We start from the raw sequence: 18,904 nt of genomic DNA on the forward strand, positions 1-18,904 counted from the left end.
TGCATGAGTTCCTTGTTTTTCAATGCAGCATACTATTCCATTGTGTGAATATACCATAGCTTCTCTATCCATTCATTTGTTGATGAGTTGGCTTTATTTTTGTATTCTTTAGATTCTTCTTCCTATGCTTGAACTTGTATAGTGGGCATGTTTTATTTTTTTAGTCTTTCACACTTTTTTTGAGGAGAATTTGATTTCATGAGACACTTGACATGTATATCATAACCTCTTATTAGATAGCCCATGTACAAGGTAAAACTGCTTCAGAGGACACATGACAATATTGAGGTATGTAAACATTATGCTCTTACAGTTGTTTCATGTTTTGTTTTGTCTCTTGTTTGTGTTGTCAGTAAGGAAGAACTTCCTGGCTTATTCTCTCTTGTAGATGGCAACATAATTTATAATTAACAAACTCTTTTCTATGTGTGGTATTTTAAAACTTCTTTTGGGTAGACCCCTGCATAATACCATCTTAGTTGTAAGCTAATGACTTTTTTTCCCTTTCTGGTTGTACAACAGTATGATAAACTCAGTGACAAAAACTATTTTTAATTCAATATTTGCTTTTGATCTTGGTCTTTAGGATTGTAGATGATGAGTGAAATTTCTGATTGATTGATTGATTGATTGATTGATTGACTTGCTTCTAGATTTCATTAGAGATTTTGATGAGAGAAATTTTCAATGATGCTAGTCTTGAATCAGGACCTATCTAGTTTACTAAGAGTAATTCTTTCTCATTCAAATAATTCACAGATACCTGAAATGTACTGGGTGCTGAGAAGCAGAAATGCTTAGCGGGGAGTATATGGGGCATAAAACTTATTGAAAAGAATTGGACCTTTCCAATTTTTTTGGGAGGCTGGAGACCTGGCTCAAAACTAATTTCAGGATGAAGCCTAGCTCAAAGTTAATTCCATGAACTTTGAAGCCTCAAAACCTTATTGTGATAAACCACTGCCATTCCTGCTGTCTCACAGAGCACTGGAGGAAAGCCCAGCCTTCCTTGTAGCTAAGCAGGCTCCATAAAGAACCTCCTTTCCAGGTTCCTGACTCCTGACTCAAAGTTTGGTGCAGTATCTCTGATTAGAGGAGCCTAGCCTTGTCTAAGGGAGCTCTAGTAGCTTAGTAGGTAAAGACTGTCAACCCCAAAGGTACATGGTTCAAATCCACAAGCTGCTCCATAGGGAAAAGATGAGCAGTCTGTACTCATGAACCTCACAACCCCTGAAAACTTAGTGGAGGTCAGCTGTGATTTCGTTTCAGTTGGTAGCCAAGTTTATAGGGAGTTACAAAGCTACTCCAAAGGTGAAGTCTCTGATGGTTTGAATCAACTAGCAGCCCAGAGGGAGAAAGGTGAGCAGTCTCCTTCCATGCAATTTACAGCTTCCTGAACACCCATTCGAGGGTCAGCTGTGAATCAGTTCTGGCTCCACAGCAATGGAGGAGGTCTATGGCAGGTGCAAAGGAAGTTGGGAACTTAGGAAGAAAAACAGCTATTTTAAGAACTCTCTCAAATATAGCAAGATATTCAGAAGGATTGGCATTTAGAAAGTACTTTGGGTATCTCACTAATTGTCATGAGGTACCCTTCTGTCAGCTCTGACTCATAGTGACCCTTTGTACAACAAAATGAAATTTGACATGTAAATTAGTAGTATAAGTCAGTTTTTAAATGTCTCTTCTAATCTACTGACATTTAAAAACATGTATCCTTTGAGTAGTTTTGTCACTTCCAGGAATATTTTTGGCAGATTTATATCTGGTGAAGGTACCTATATACAGAGAAGGATAGTAATGGAGACCTCAGTTGTAATAGAAATGAAAAATAATACAGATCAATTAAGAGTCTGTTTAAATAATGATAATGTATCTGTGTGGGTGAGTATCATGAAGCAATTGTTTGTGATTTGACAAGATCTCTAAGGTAATTTTTTCCCAGAAATTTAGAAGAGAAGCAAATTAGTAGGCATAGTAGCCCCCATTTGTGGGGGGAGGGGGGAACTGTAACATTTATGCTGGTCTGAAGATGAATACTCCCACAGTGCCTCTGGAGGGATACCTCAGATACTGAAACAGGTGATTCAGTAGCAGAGAATCAAAAAATGGTGGTAACAGCAAGGGTGGACCTTTGTACTTTTTCAGTTCTGTATCTTGAGTACGTTTTAAAAGTTACAAGTGCAGACTTTTAAAAAGTGGAGATAAGCATTTTAGTAAGTATACTTTAACTTTGAAAATATCCTTCATTCTTCATAACAGCGTATTTTTGTTTGTTTGGTTTGGTTTGGTTTAAATCCCTCTTCATTTAAAAAAAAAAAGTATTAGTTCAGTCATGCATACTTTCCTTCCTTCCACAACTCTCCTTGTAAGGCTGTTAATTTTTATACACATGGTTTCTGATTGTCCATACCTTGCACCCATTCCAGGGCAAAGTTCATTTTTCTATTCATTCTTTTCCCACGCTTCCCTTCACATCTCAATCCTATTATTATAGTAATGGACTTGTGCAGTATTTGTCCCCTTGTGACTGAGATAACTCACAGAATGTCTTCCAGACCATCCACGTTTTGTAGTGTTTTGAGTTTATTATTTTTCAGTGCTGCATAGTATTCTGTTGTGAGAATGTGCCATCATTTACGTATTCAGTTGTTGGTGGCACCTGAGAAGTTTCTGTCTTTTTGCTATTCTGAATAATGCTATGATAAACATGATAGTGCATGTATCTGTGTATGTCCCAGAAAAGAAAACTTCTGAGGAAATGGCAGACTTGCCTTCATAGTGATTGTACCGTTTTACATTTCCGCCAGCAGTGTATGAGTTTCAGTCTCTCCACATCTTCACCAGCATTTGTTGTTTGCTGCCCTGTTGAGTTTTGCTGTTGTTGCACTTTGTATTGTTTTATAACCTAGTTTTTTCATTCAGTGTATTGTGGCTATCTTTATATCAATAAAAATCACACTTAAATTCTTTTTAATGACTCTAATACTCTTTAATTTTGTTAACTTCTTGGTAAACATTTTAGTTCTTTTATATTCCCCTCTTCTACACATGGGATGGAATATTATGTAATATGCCAAGAACATGTTTAGTATAAAAATACACCCTTTTGTTCAATAGTTTTGGCAAACCAGAAATCCCAGAACATATACAGGATGAAACTTTGTAAATTTTGTTTAGGTCTCCACATCTGTAATTCTCCACATCTGTAATAGTCCATTCAAACTATCTCTCCTCTAAAATCTTAACTTCAGTTTCAAATCTTTATTCTGGTGCTGTCAAGCCTCCTCAATGCAGTAGCCTCTTTTTAAAATACTTAAATCATTATGCCTCTACTTTGATCCATAAATCTTTAGTGATGACTTCATGCAGTTCTCAAATTTACCTGTTACTACTCTCCAGTGTGACATGTCTTACCAAAATAGAGGCTTAGGTTCAATAATAAGCTGCTTGAACATCTTTGTACATGTACATTCAGTAATCATTTGACGAGTTCTCATTGGTCAATGGTATTGATGAGTGAATGAGAAGATCTTCTTCACACTTAAAAAAACTGAAGAATTCATCCTCTAAGTCTATAATGCCTCCTGAGGAGAAAGTGTTGCTATTCTGTACACAAATGTATTCTTAGATATATTTGACCATCAGGTGAAGCTGACAGTTACACAAAGATCTTAGATCGTTTTCTGCATACATGCATAGATAGTGATGAGGACTTGGGCTGCCTCTCATCAACTTCTATCAGACAGCCCCTTGTTTTCCTTAAGGTGGCAGAACTGCTGAAGCCATTGTAGACTCTGCTGTCAGTGCCGTGCGGCAGCTCGTCAAGGACCGTCTTGGAGGAAAGAGTGGATATAGTTCTGGAAAACAAGTAAGGCCATGTAACCTCAACTTTGATGTGTAATGCTTTTGAAGCCTGACTGTGGACTTCTGGTAGATTCCCTGCACCTCTCTTAAATCTTTTCAATTTGTCAACTTTGCATTTAAAAATAGTAGCAGTTGGATCACTAGCCCCACAAGGAATCAGAACAACCTTGGCTGCTCATTTGACCTCCTCTGAGTCAGTATCGCTGCAGCCAGTCTGTCCCAGGCACCTTACCACAACTACAGCTGTGAACCAGACAGGCCTTGACTAGATATCCTTGGACAAGGGGGCAGTAGAAGAGTTTTAACTGCAGAAAGCAAAAGAGCTCCAGGGCAGGGGAGTTGAATTGGAGGACAGAACAGAGATAAATTATAATCTCTTTTTTTACTCCTATCTGGCATTTGGCCCAAAATTCATAGAAAATCATTTATAAATGATTAGAGGAAAAGAGAAGGGAGAAAAAAGATCCTGTTCTGTGTATTGATATTTTAGATGCTCTACAACAACAGTAAAAAAATGTGAAGCTTAACCATTGTGCACATAGTATTATGAAACTCAATGCTGATGAGTTGGAACTGCTGGTAACTCATTGTCCTTTGGATCAGCAGTTCAGCATCATAAGCTGCCCACCAAAACGCACCCTCTTCTTCTGAAAGGGCATTAAATTGTTCCTATATCTTTACAATTCTAGGAAACCAGGAACATTGACCTCTTTCTGTAGACTGAAGAGCTCATCCAAAGATGCTCTTGCCTTTTACTTAGACTTTTAGTGAGCGTTTGTCTCTCTTTTTAAAAATAAAACAAACAAAACCCTGTGATTTTTTTTTTTTCCAGAAGGAGCACTCATGCAGGGAGAAAAGTACAATGAATGAATGGAAATCCAAAGTCTCTAAATTTTCATTAAAATTAATAATAATAAATTGTTTTTTTAAAAAGTTGTGCTAGTAATATATAGAACATTATGATGGGCTGCTGACCAAAAGATTGGCAGTTCAAATCCACCAGCTACTCCATCAGAGAAAGGCAATCTCCTATAATAGAGATTTCCAACCTGGAAAACCTGGGAAGAGGGTTACCAAGAGTCAGAATCGATTTGGCAGCAGTGGGGTTTGGGTTTGGGTGGCTTTTAGACCAAGCAGCAGAAAGCAGTATAGAGGGGAATTAATGTTATTTTTAGAATATTTTTTTTTTATGTTGTTGCTAGAGATTATTTATGGCAAGATAGTGATTGTCGTTACATATTACATCTCGTGATAAAGCTGCAACTATACTTTTAAAGCTGTATCTATACTTTGACCTGAAGGAAAATGGTATTTATTTCTTTGAGTCACAAATAACAGGTGGCTCTCATGTTTTAAGTATTGGTCTTGACTGAAAGTAAATTTTCTACCATGTAAAAATATTCACCAACGTCTTCGATTTGAATAAAATACATTTAACTTGAAGAAAAAATTTAAATCTTATTTGTGCTATCAGGGAGGACTGATGTCTTAAGTGTATGACATAAACAAACAGCATCCTTTTGGGCCAAGTTCTAATTTAAGGTTTCGAACATATATTTAAATGACAGGGCAGAAGTGAGAGTTCAAGTAAGAAAGACGTGATTGAACTGACCGATGACACCTTTGATAAGAATGTCCTTGATAGTGATGATGTTTGGATGGTTGAGTTTTATGCTCCTTGGTGTGGACATTGCAAAAAGTAAGTGGTGGGTAATAAGCCTTTTTTGTTTTGTTTTGTTTTGTTTTTTTTAATCACATAAATTTTAATGCATGCTTTTGGTTCTCTTTGAAAGACTTGAACTAAATAATGAGTAGCATCAAAGATTGCCTCCAGAAAAACCAACAGGTTTAGCATTAGTGCCTAGAATTCTGTCAGACTGAAAAATTTACGAGAGTAGTATCTTGATTTGAAGGATGGAATAAAAGGTTGGAAAGTATATGTGAAGACTAGTATCTTAAGTGTGTAAAGCCACACACAGAATGGCTTCCAGGTCTTCTTTTCTAGATTAGACAGAAAGCGACACAAATTAGTTAAAACATATTTGTATGGAATTAAAATACACTTGTAAAATACAAACCTTCAGATTTCTGAGTAGGATAGAGGTCTAGGCATGTGGCAGTTCAGAACCTCTACAATGAAGACAAAGATAACAGCAGATATGGATAATGATTCTGAAACCCTGAGTTTAAAAAGAAAAGACAAAGTAGTACTTCAGACTCCAAATAAAGGAAGAAGCTGAATGAAATAATTGAATATGGAAAACAGATGGAACACATAAATTGTCAAGCATAGCCATGTGAACAGCTTCTGCTTATCCTGGGAACCTGAACTGTGAGGGTAACCTACCAGCGGCTAGCTGACTACAGGATAGGACAGTCTCCCCTCTTGCTCCCTCCCTCCTTTACCTCCTTAGAAATCAGGATGCAGGTGAGAACTTTCCCCATCACCACTATGACCCACCAGGTGACTGGCATTTCCCTCCGCAGCTCTGCCTGAGTCCAGGTCTGCACCATTGTATCTAGAACCTGGAGTGTTCACAGCTCTACACCCACAGACTGCCGTGTCTGGCCTGCAGTTAGCTCTTGGATTACCTCTCACCGGGAACACTGGCCTGCCATAAGTTACAGTCACCTTGGTACAGTCCACCCTCCATGGGGTTTGTCATCCTGGACATTTCAGGTTGGCAATGACCAGCACTTCATGTTAGCCATTTCTGATTGGGTACCCTGCTGCTCCCATTCCCTAGACTGGCAGAGACTCCACTAAGAGACACAGAGGACACAGAGACTCCTAAGTAGGTGAACTGGTGTAGGCTCATTAGAAGCTAGCAGAAACTATCTCAGGCCATCTCTCCAATGAGCAAAACTTCTAACTGGCTGGGGACTCGAGCTCGAGCATTGCATTGACAGATACACTGTCTGAGGCAATACGTCTTGCTTCCCCCACCACAGCAGTTCAAATTCAAGTGCTGATCAAGTGCCATGTCTACCTTCCCAACTTTTTCTCTTTCATGCCTTATTTCCCAGGGCTTTTTGATCTTTAGCTGGCTTGTTTGTTTTCTGTTTCACCCTTTTGCTTGTTCTCTCCTACATACATTTTTAAAAAAACATGTCTTCTACCTTCTTTTCTCGCTGCATTTTTCTTTCCTGTCCACTGCTGATCTCTTTCCCCCTCCCCCTCTTTCTTTGCCTTTCTGTCTAATTCTCCTTCATTTTGTACCTCTTGCTGTTTTGGTTTTTCTGTTTTCTTTTACCATGCAGTCTTGGTTTTGGATGTTTTCCTTTAGTAGTTTTTTGTTTGTTTTCCTTTTCCTTTGTCTCATCTGACAACAGACAGCAATAGTACCCCCCTACACAAACACCTCCTTCCTTCAGGCAAGACTGAGCACTAACTCCTACTCAGCCTGACCAAATGAACCACTATAACCAGCACCAGCCCATCTTTCCTTCAGCTGCTCTGTACAAACATCACAGAGAACTACACATACCCCCAACTATCTATGCCTACCCATCAGAAGATAGGAGGTGAAACACTAAGAATTATAGGACTAGCAAATGATACAACACATCTACATCAGTCAAGCAAGTATATAAAACAAAATGATGCAAAGATGACACCACTTACAGTGGCTTGGAGAAGCAGAAAACTCTAAACCAGTCAAAAAACCAGGACAAGATGGAACAAAACAGTGATCAAAATACAGTGCCAGAAAATCTGAGTGAGAAGTCCCACTGAAGCTTCCTGAAAAGGGATTTTTTATTTTTTTAAGCTGGCATAAAAAAAGAGAATCAAAAGAATGATAGTTCAATGGATTTAGAAAAGTTCAAGAAAAATAAGAAAACGGGGGGGAAAAATAAGACCAAAGAGAAAGATAAATACTAAATGAAAAACAATACAAACACAGCAAATTGAAATTTAGAGAACTAAGACTAAAGTTCCAGAATTGGATAACACACTTTAAGGATGAAAGAGAAGACCTCGTGAGATGAGGACAAAACCTTTAATACTAATACAGTAGAGGAATAATCAGAAAAAGAAAGATACTGTGAAACTCCTTTGGAACCGTGTCAAGAGGAGTAACTTATTTATGAGTAAAATTTCTAAATAGGAAGAGAAAAAGTATAGAGGAAATAGTTGAAGGTTTGCTGGAATAAAGCTTGTCAAATATGAGAAAGGAAAAGATAATTATTTAAGATATTTAATGAACCTCAAACAGGATAGATCTCAAAAGAGCCAAATATGACACAAGAAGCTGAAATGAACGTGATGATGACATTATTCAGAAATTCACCCAGATATAGAAATAAATAGGGTGTAAGGAACATACGGCACTAAAAATAGGGATCCAGAGATACCAGAAACCATGGTACAGTCACACAGTGGATTATTATGCGTCACTGAAAATGAGCAAGAATTTGTGAAAACTGTAAGTGGATGATTCTAGAACAGATTAAGGTGAGTGACATAAATCAGTCACAAAAGGACACATGTATAAAAACACTTTTTATAAAAAGCTGAGGAAATGTTTATACACAGAATCTATCCTGGCATATTTCTAACAGCAAAAACTAAGCTGGGTAGAGGGAAAAGCATTACATAATAAGGGATTGTTTCACCCAAATTTTAAAAATAAAATAAAATGCGAATCTCTTCTGTAGCCTAGAACCCGAATGGGCTGCTGCAGCTACAGAGGTCAAAGAGCAAACAAAAGGAAAAGTGAAACTAGCAGCTGTAGATGCCACTGCCAATCAGCTTCTGTCCCAGCGGTATGGAGTGAGTATATTTAGAAGATTCATTCCTTTGTAAAATAGACCATATCTTTAAGTGTGACTTCCTTTTGTTCTCCAGGTCTTTCTGTGAGACAGGAGGGAGATTGTTCCACTGTCTTGTAAATTAAAGAGCTAAGAATTTATCTTAAATAATTTTGTTAAAACAGTTGAGTCTGGCCATCTGTGCTATGTTAGTTTTGATTTTGGTTTCTAACGTCACATCTTTCACTGTATACTAAAACAACTCATTCTGTCCAAGTTTTTATAAGCTTCTTATAATGATTTTTGAAAGTAGGCCCATGTGTTTTAGATATATTGTCTTAATTGAAGTTTAATAAGATTTAACTATACGTCTTTGTTTATTAAAGGCTCTGTGATGGGCACTACTTCTGTCTTATCCTTTGACACTGATATTCTGTAGGATATTGTTAAGTTTATCTTTAACTTGGCTTTAGGAACAGTAACGGTCATGTTGTCTTTAAGTTTTCATTTTATTTTATATTCTAATGTGTGTATTTATTTAATAGATTAGAGGATTTCCAACAATCAAGATCTTTCAGAAAGGCGAGTCTCCTGTGGATTATGATGGTGGTCGGACAAAATCCAACATAGTTTCACGAGCCTTAGATTTGTTTTCTGATAATGCCCCACCTCCTGAGCTGCTTGAGGTAAACCATTTGAAGTACAAAAGCTTTGCCAGTCTAATGGAGAATTTTTAAATGTCTAACTTTCAAATGAACATAAAAGTATCTTATAAACTGGTTCTTTACATAACTTTCAGCACTGAAATAATCCGATGGTGAGCAAGAAATGTATCTGTTACTGTTTAGTTACTGTTTGCCAACTGTTAGAATTCCTAGTGATCCCAAGTATAACAGAACAAAACACTGCTTTGTCCTGTGGCATCCTCCCAATCTTTGCTGTTTGAGCCCATTGTTAGAGCCACTGTAACAGCCTTTGTTGCCAACACTCTTCCTTGACTTTGCTGACTCTCTACTTGACCAAGCATGATCCCCTCCAGGAAACAGGTCTTCCTGATAACATTCCCAAAGTGTGTGTCATTGCCTCTAGGGCACATGCTCATCATCCTTCAAGACAAAGTTGTTCATCTTCTGAGACAGCGAGTATATTGAATATTCTTCACCAGAACTATATACTTCAGTGAATGTCAAGTTTTCTTCAATCTTCCTTATTCACATTAGCCATATAAAGTAATTAAAAATACTGTGCATGGTTTGAATCAGGCACACTAATCTGCCCAGTGCAATACCTCCTTTAATTACTAGACTGCTACTTCCATCTGCATTAATTGTGTAGCCAAGTAAAAGGAAATCCTTTACAACTTTAATATTTTCTCTACTTAGGATGCTCTTAAGTTCTGGTGTTCTAATAATAAGGAGTTGTGCTATCAACCCAAAGACACCTAATCCACTCCGTGGGAGAAAAACGTGAAATCTGGGTGATTTACTGCCTCTGAAAATCCTCTAAGTGTGTTAGCTATGACTCCATTCCAACTTGACATTATATAACAATAACATGAAGATTTTGTTTATTGGTCTAATGGTGAGGAATAGAGATGTAATCCATTCTGAAGGCTATACTCTTTAATCTTATTAAGTGCTTCAGGTTCTCTTGGCTGTCAGCAGTGTTGCTTCATCTACATAATGCAGTTGATTGACGAATCTTCTTCCATTCCGGGTGCCACATTCTTCCTGAACTGTTTGCTCAGCATACAGATGGATTAAGTGTGGAGAAAAGATGCATGTAGCCATGACACATGTTTTCTAATTTTAAACTATGCACTGCTCCCTTACTCTGTTCAGACCATAGACTCTTGGTCTAGATTTTGCATAAACACAGTTAGGTGTTCTGGAATTCCTGTTCTTCTAATGACATTCATAATTTATGATTCACATAATTTCTTTGTAGAGTTAATAAAACACACTTTATGTGATTTTCACCTTTCAGTCAAGACCCACCTGAAATTATCAGTGATATTTTTTTTCCACATCCATTTCGGAATCTGCCTTGAATTTCTCGCAGTTCCCTCTCAGCGTATTGCTGCAACTGTTTTGAAATGATCACCAGCCCAATTTTACTTCAGTGTGGTGTTAATTGTTTGGTAATTTCTGCATTCATTTAGGTCACCTTTTTGAATAGACAAAACTATGGATCCCTTTCAATTTGTTAGCTGGGTAGCTGTCTTCTGAAATTTCTGGCATTAGCTAGTCCAGTGCATCTCCAGTGCTTCATTCATTTGTTGAAACATCTTAGTCGGTATTCATTCCATAAATTTTGAGTCCCTATTTTTCACCAGTAACTCCAGTGCAGCTTAACGTCTTTTAATATCTTCAGTTCTTGATTGTATCTTGTCTCCTGGAATGGTTACATGTTCTCCCGTTTCTTTGTGGGATAGTGACTCTGTATGTATTCCTTCCATTTTCTTTCCAACATCTCCTGTATCATTCAGCATTTTACCCATTGAATCCTTCAGTCTTAACAACTTGAGGCCTAAAATTGTTGAGTTCTAACAATTTTAGAAATGCTGAGTGTGTTAATCACTTTTGGTTTTCTAACTAAGCCTTTTTCTTGGAGTATTACATTTCATTGTAATCTTGTGTCTTCTCAATCTACAGTTTGAATCTCCTGTTCAGATGTTTACTTCATCATGTACTGGATGAAGCTTTTTAAAAATAGAGTGAATGTATTTTGATTTATCATTCTCAAAATATTAATGAGTATTTATTGTGCCACTAGCCATGTAATTATTCTGCTGCTTTCAAGTAAACTTTGCTTATTAACAAGAAAAATATGTTAGATCCCTTTCTTACATATGAGGCAAAGAACATTTGTGTAAGTAATTTCCTTAAACTCATATAAATACTAAATGACAGCCAGTTTTAGGAGCCCAAGCACTTTCAGTGATTATGTGTATGTGCTGTATAGCACATAATCACTTCAGTGATTAGAGGAAAATTAATTATCTAAATTGGACACACAAAAATCAAGATTAGCAAAGACCGTTTCCTGTAGGATATTGGGCAGGTCCACCTTTTTCTTTTTGCATCTGTACTTCTGACACCAATATTTCTCCCTTGACGCTCTCTCCTTCTCTGCTGGGCTCCATAATCCATATATTGGCCACAGAACCACAGATCATACCCAAAGTGTCAAGGTGTAGTAAAGTAACTGACTACAGCCCAGGCTTGGGCTCAGAATAAGTAATAAGAAAAAGTAGGAATCAGCATCAAGAAGTAGATAGGCAAAGTCTTGGAAGGGTGCATGAAGTGGACACCATAGCTATCTCTTCTTCAACACAAGACCGCTCTGACCAGTGTAGTTCTTAGAGTAAAAAGGCTTATGAGTATTTAAAGACTGTTCTCAGCCAGTGCCTGGCTTCTCTCAATATTGTATATCTCAATCTTCATCATTCGAAAGACTGTCTTTCTCAGCAGGCCAGTGTTCAACCAGTTCTCAGTTACCCATGAGCTTTCAAGCAACTTAATAATTCTTTTTTTTTTAGCCAGAAGAGACCTCTTCCAAAAGTAGCAACTTTCTGGGGTGGGAAGCAACCTGAGGAGTCTCTTATTTGCTTCTCTAGAGAGAGGGCAAAGTTAATACCTCATTAGGAAAATATCCCAAGTCATTTCCATTAATCAAAAGACTACATAAAGTAGTTCATTGAGTAAGGCAAATACTTCACCAACAACAACACAGATAGTTATCGCAGAAATACATAGCAAATCCTCAGCAGAAGCCTGGAGTGTTCAGTGAAATTGCCATAATGATATAAACATATCTTATAGAGGATTTTTTTTTTTTTTTGCTTCCTTAATGCATACAAAAGTATTCTTTGGGAAAAGCCTATCCTTTTTTAGTGAAAATTACATTGATAAGTTTTTGTTTGGATATTATGGTCTGTACCTTTAAATGTAGACTGCTAAGAGAACAGGTCTGTCCTGAAGAGGGTGAAATGAGGCTGCTCCTTGGAGGCAAGGATTTTGAAGCTCCAGCTCACATACTTTGGGCATGTTGCTGGGAGGGACCAGTCCTTGGAGTAGGGCATCATATTTGGAAAGGGTGGAGGAACAGAGTAAGACCCTGGATGAGATGGATTGACTAAATGACTGGGGTAATGGTGGTAGATGTGTTGGAGACAATGAAATTGGCTCTCCCAGGGCAGGGTTTAGAGCTGGTAGACATAGAGTCGCTATGAGTCAATGACTCGATGGCACGTAACAGCAGCCCTTAAATGATGCTTAAAACAATACCTTGTATTCTGGGTTTCCACAGATAATTAATGAAGACATTGCCAAGAAGACATGTGAAGACCACCAGCTCTGTGTAGTGGCTGTGTTGCCCCATATTCTTGACACTGGTATGATTAACGGACACACCTTTTCCATTTGTTCTATAGCCATGTATTCTCAAAGCTTCCTAAATGTATAGGTTGATTGTATTGACAGCTTTATGTTAACATTTAAGAATTTGTGTCTGTTTAAATCAGGAGCTGCAGGCCGAAATTCTTATTTGGATGTTCTTCTGAAGTTGGCAGACAAATACAAAAAGAAAATGTGGGGGTAAGTTACATCACTAAACCAGGTGTGCGCGCGTGCGCGCTTGTGCACACTCATTCAGAATGAAGGCTTATAAAGCAGTTGGTTTTCTCTTTAGTTAGTCTTGTGATTCTCTTTCATCTTTCTATCCTCTTTCCCTTCTTGCCTTCTGAGCTTTCTCCCTCAGAAAAAATACAGCCCTTTTTATCTTATGTGATTGGTTGTTCTAAAGAGCACGTTACATTAGTTCCCTGGTAGGATTGGTGGTAAGCACGGCTGTTATTTGGAGTGAGTTGGGTTCATGGTTCTACCAGCCTCTGTTAAGCCAGCACTCCTGGTCATTTTTTAAAATTTTGAGTTTTTCCCACATTTTTCTCCCATCCTGACCAGTACCCTGTACTGTGATCCCTTTCAGTGCAGTCAGGAGTGGTCGGTAGCCAGGCATCATCTAGTTCTTGTCTCAGGGTCAGGGAAAGTTCATGTGGTCTGTTAGTTCTTTGGATTAATTGTTTGCATGTATCGTTCACTTTATTCACTCTTCTTGGTTCTCTTAAATGATCCTACTGCTACAGTCCCAACTCAGCAAAGTCAGATGTGGAACACTTTTTGTGGGTTAAACTATGCTAATAGACCTTGATAGCCCCTAAAGGTACGGTCCCAAGGCCTTAGGACTAACTCATTCAGAGCATTAGGTTATGATTAGAAATGTATATAACTTTGTCTCTATCATACACAGATACATTTATAGCACAAAATGATAATGCATACAAAATGCAAACCTCTGTAGGTCATGAGTGAGGCCCCTGTCTCCTGTCTGTACCTGTTCATTATGCTTATATCTCCCTATTTATTCATTTGTGGTTTTGGTGTTTTGGGGGTTTTTTTAAGAGAGAATTTTTTTTCTCTACTAGTTTACAAAATTCAAATGCAAATTCAAACAAATTCTTTCAATTTCCCTCACAACCCCCATCAAATTGTACAACCCAATGATTAACCCCCCACACACACACACACACACACCTCCCCCCCGCCAGACTCCCACCTCCTGCACATCCTCATCCCTCTTCTTCCACCCTCTTCCAACCCTCTTGGATCCTTATACTCAATCTACAATAATGGTTTTATACAATATTTATCCTCTTGGAACTGAGTTCACTCAGCATAATGCTCTCCAGTCCCTCCCAAGTTAGGTAATAATTTATAAAGTTATTGCTCCTGTGTGTTGCATAGTATTCCTTTGTGTGATTGTACCATAATTTCTCAATCCATTCATTTGTGGTCGGACATTTGAGCTATTTCCATGTTCTTTCTCAGCATAAAGTTATCTTCACATCCAGTAGATTTATTTTAGGGAGGATGTAGAAGAATCCTTCTGTTGCTACAAACAACAGACTTGGAGTTATACAATGTTTAATGCAGAGTAGCCTTTACATAGTTAGGGAAAAATTGTTAAGTTACCAGAAAAGTATGTAAATCCCAGGAACTATATGTAATTAAGGTAAATGATGACTTCATTATATAAAGCTTTTAATGGTTATAGTTTAAGGATTTATCAAGTACTCCTTTGTCTAACCACAGTACCATTTTCCTCATAAAAATATTTTAAACTTCTATAATTTAAGTAGTATTATAGCTGACTTCTGTAAAAACCCTGAAGACTTCTAAAGTGTGAACACCAGATCTTGGCAAACTTTTAAACAAAGTTCCTTTTCCTCAGTGTCATGGAATTGTTTTTCTTAAGTACATGGAGTCCACAGCTTTCTCTCCCAGTGATCTCTTCCTTCTTCATTAGGTAAACCAGTGTTTATTACATGCCCAGAAAATGCTGCATACTAAAATTATTTATTCTTCAATATTTTAAAAGTTAGTCTTGGTGGAACATTTTTATAGTATTGCTTAGTGGACAAGTGGGGTTGGGAAAAATTATCTCATAAATAGAACAAAACTGTCTTAGAGATAATCCAGCTCTTTCTGGATTTAGGGAAACAGAAGAGGAAAAACACTATTTTATTCCTTAGTTAAAATCTATTAGATTCTAACTAATCTGAGATCTTTGCCCTAAAATCGAGTTTGCTTTTGTAGGTGGCTGTGGGCGGAAGCTGGAGCCCAGAATGAACTTGAGAGTGCGCTGGGAATTGGGGGGTTCGGATACCCTGCCATGGCCGCCATTAATGCTCGTAAGATGAAATTTGCTCTTCTCAAAGGATCTTTCAGTGAGCAGGGAATTAATGAGTTTCTCAGGTAATTTCTTTGATTTTCCTTCCCCACTACCCCGTTTTTTAATTAGTGGGTAAAGGGGGTGTTTTTTTGGTTTGTGGTTTTTGTTTTGTTTTTTGTTTTTGTCTGTCTGGTCTTGCTACAGTTTTTGATTTGACACTCAGTTTATGTAAACCAGGCAATAAATATAACTATTCTGCATTTGAAAATCTAGAGAATTTGGTAATTCATTTACCAGCTGCTTTATGAAAGTTATTCCTCATGCAAAGGTAGCTTAGAGAGCTATTATGATGCATTGTTGTTGCTGCTGTGGTTGTGTACTGTTAAGGCAGAACCAACTCATAGCTGATCCTCCCACAGTTTTTCAGAGGCAGTAAATTGCATGGTAGGAGATTGCCCATCCTTCTCCCTCAGAGCAGCTGGTGGATTTAGACTGTATCCAAGCCACCAGAGCTCCCTCCTAAACACATACATACATGGAACTTAACACAACTGAAACTTAGTGACTAGTACTAATGATGTTTTGGTCCAAGTTCGAACACTTCCTCTGCCAGCCTTACTAGTTCTTATTAATAGAAGTTTGGAAACTGTGTTTTGTAGCTTGAAGCGGATGGCTCCTGAAATGAGAGTTTTGCTACCTGTAATCTAACTTTGAAGGAGCTCTGGTAGCATGATGGGTAAGCATTTGGCTGCTAACTGAAAGGTTATTGATTTGAAACCACCAGCCTCACAGCAGGAAAAAGATGTACCATTGGAAACTCTGTAGGGCAACTGTTTTCTGCCCTGTAAGGTTGTTTTGAGTCATAATTGATGAGATAGTAACAGGTTGATTTAAGTTGACCTTGAGCAATATAGATTGAGTGGGTAACCTCTTAAGTCTCTGCCTGCCTGTTCGTCTTAACTTGGCAAGGATGGCAAAGCTTCATTTCACTTACTAGAGCATGTTAGGAGGAGGTATTACTTGGAAAGGTAAGTGAGGAGGACCCTCAACAAGGTCTACTGCCAAGATGACTGTAGCAATAGACTCGAGGATGGCAGAGATGATGAGGATGACATAGGCTAGGACAAGGTTCAGATCTGTTGTTCATAGGGGCATCTAGGAGCCAGCCTCTTCTCCAGGGTGTGTAACTGCTTTAACCTGCCAGCTGTTTGGCTTTGACTTAGATGACATTTCTGCACCACAGTTGTTGTCAAAAACGGATAGTAACAACATTTCTTTATAGAATTGGAGAATTAAATCACTTGAGAAAAGCTTACCTGAATCAGAATATAAACCTAAATGATAGCTGTTTTAAAGACAGTATGAGATGTACCATGGCCTAGTGGTAAGCTTTGCTGCAATCCAAAAGGCATGCAGTTCAAATCCACCAGCTGCTCTGCAGAAGGATGGGCAATCTCCATAGTGATTAGCTGCCTCTGAAAACCCACTGGAGTGTCAGTTAAGGATCAGTTCCAACTCAACAGCACACAGGGGCCACCATGATTTATAATAATTTAGGGGAAGGAGCTATGACATTGAAAATACACCTCAGCTATAAACTCCTTCATCTTATTTGGAATCTATAAAATATATTCAGTTGTAAGTTTTTCAGGTGTCTCTTTAGTTTGGAAATAATAAAAGTCAAAAGTAGTAAGATGTTTTCTGTTTATTCAGTGATGTATATTTTTAAGCTGTTCAGATCTTTTGTTCATATGGTCGCCATGAGTCATACTTGACTCTATGACACCTAACAACCACTGCCACCACAGTATGATTATTGTGGTTTTAAAAATAAGTGATTGGTAACATTTCTTCTGACTTCTTACATCTCCTATTTTTTAGGGTTGTTTTTACTTACTGCTCTAATGGCACTTTATGTTGCATATTTGCTCAATGAGATGTTTTTTATAAAGGGTACTACTTAAGTTTGTAATTATCCTAGAATTCTATTTTTTCTTAGTAAATTCTGAGTATTTCAAATTGGATACAGACAGATCTTTTGTCATTTGGGGTTTTTTGTTTGTTTTGGGTTTGTGTTTTGTGGGGTTTTATATTTGGGGTTGGTTGTTTTTTTTTTTTTCTGATCATTTCTTATTTTGCCCTTTGCTAACTGGTAAAGTAGAAGCTGATTTTTTTTTCTGTAGTCTCTGATGTAAGTTTCTTATTTCATTAGTTTTCCCTGGTGATAACTAGAATAGATGATAGTTGAAAGGCTTAGATATGGATCAGCCTTCAGGGCACAGATAATCAGCTGTTGTTCTCCCTGTTGGCTATAGAGATCTGAGAAACCTAGGTCTTTGCAAATCAGTGGCTTTCTGAGCACAGGTAACATGAATCCCAAATGTTGACTTCAGGATGCCCAGGAAGTGGATCATGACTCCCAGCCAGTTTACACTAATTCAGTCATGGCTGACTGCTTGCACTGTGGAGAGCCTTGCTTGCTCAACAGCACCATGGGCTGCCATCTTTGAGCTAAGCACATTGGTTTTTCATTCAACCGTCCAAGAGATTTGCTACATGGACACTGCCTTTGTTTTCTAAGAGAGAAATTAAATTTCTATCAAGATTTCAATCCATTATATTTACTATTCCAGTAAGCATTCAAATTCATGCACATTTTAAAATTTCATGTCATTTACATGTTCTTTTGTCAACTAAACTGGGCCAACTTCTTTGAAGCACTGAGACTTTGAAGCACTGGCCTTATCTTCAAGGAATGAATTGGTTTCTGATAAAATTTCCTAGTACATAAAATTACTCTCTATTGAGAATTTATTTACATAAATTTAACTGGAACACCCCTTGGTTACCTGACGTTTTCATCTGCCTTGCTCCCTTCTGTGTCCACAAGGGTCTTCTATCTTGTACTTTTTTCATTTGATTACTGCCTCTTCCCCACAGTTCTTGAGTTCTACAAGAGTGCATCTGTTTTATGGAAAACTTTGCCTCTAGTCACTGGTATACCCAACTGCATTCAAATGGATTCCAACACATAGTGATCTCTCAGGTTTCTAAACCTGTAAGTCTGTACAGGAGAGGACTACTGGGATTAGCCCAACAGATAAAGTATTATGTCTTCAGAACTCCCTAGTCACTAATAACAAGTTTGGGAAATAAATAATGATCCCTGTGGTAAAAACTTTATGAATGAATGATATAAGAATTACCATGGACTGGTAGGGGGCTTCCTGGGGTAATGCATATGGCACATTGACATGAAGATGTATCTATAAAATATACTTACCATCCCCACCACAAATTTAAAAAAGAAAATTACTTTTTCTTTCGTCAGCATTTAATTCCAATGTTGAAATATTAATCCATTTATGAGAATAATAGGTTACAAAGAGCTTAAGCCTTTGGACTCATTTGGAATTACAGACTCCAACTCCAGTTTTAAGTTTTGTACTTTCCTTTTTTTCTCCCCTGAATTATTTTTTTATTATTATTTTAATGAAAGTTTACAGAGACTTATGGTTTCCATTCATTCATTGTTGCATTTTTCTCCCTGCCC

At 37.7% G+C, this 18,904-nt stretch overlaps 1 protein-coding gene across 1 annotated transcript in view; it reads left to right on the forward strand.

The window, feature by feature from the left end:
• LOC102859828 (protein disulfide-isomerase A6-like) overlaps positions 1-18,904 on the forward strand; it is a 63,883-nt gene that overhangs the window by 22,795 nt on the left and 22,184 nt on the right. The window contains exons 5-11 of the mRNA XM_006903314.1: positions 3,768-3,871; positions 5,436-5,566; positions 8,527-8,641; positions 9,165-9,305; positions 12,931-13,015; positions 13,145-13,217; positions 15,276-15,434. Coding sequence (XP_006903376.1) covers positions 3,768-3,871; positions 5,436-5,566; positions 8,527-8,641; positions 9,165-9,305; positions 12,931-13,015; positions 13,145-13,217; positions 15,276-15,434 — 808 coding nt within the window. The remainder of the gene's footprint in view (positions 1-3,767; positions 3,872-5,435; positions 5,567-8,526; positions 8,642-9,164; positions 9,306-12,930; positions 13,016-13,144; positions 13,218-15,275; positions 15,435-18,904) is intronic.

The sequence above is a fragment of the Elephantulus edwardii genome, unplaced genomic scaffold (assembly GCF_000299155.1).
Source record: "Elephantulus edwardii isolate Elephantulus edwardi_28Jun2011 unplaced genomic scaffold, EleEdw1.0 scaffold00561, whole genome shotgun sequence".
In the NCBI taxonomy this organism is placed as follows: Eukaryota; Metazoa; Chordata; class Mammalia; order Macroscelidea; family Macroscelididae; genus Elephantulus; species Elephantulus edwardii.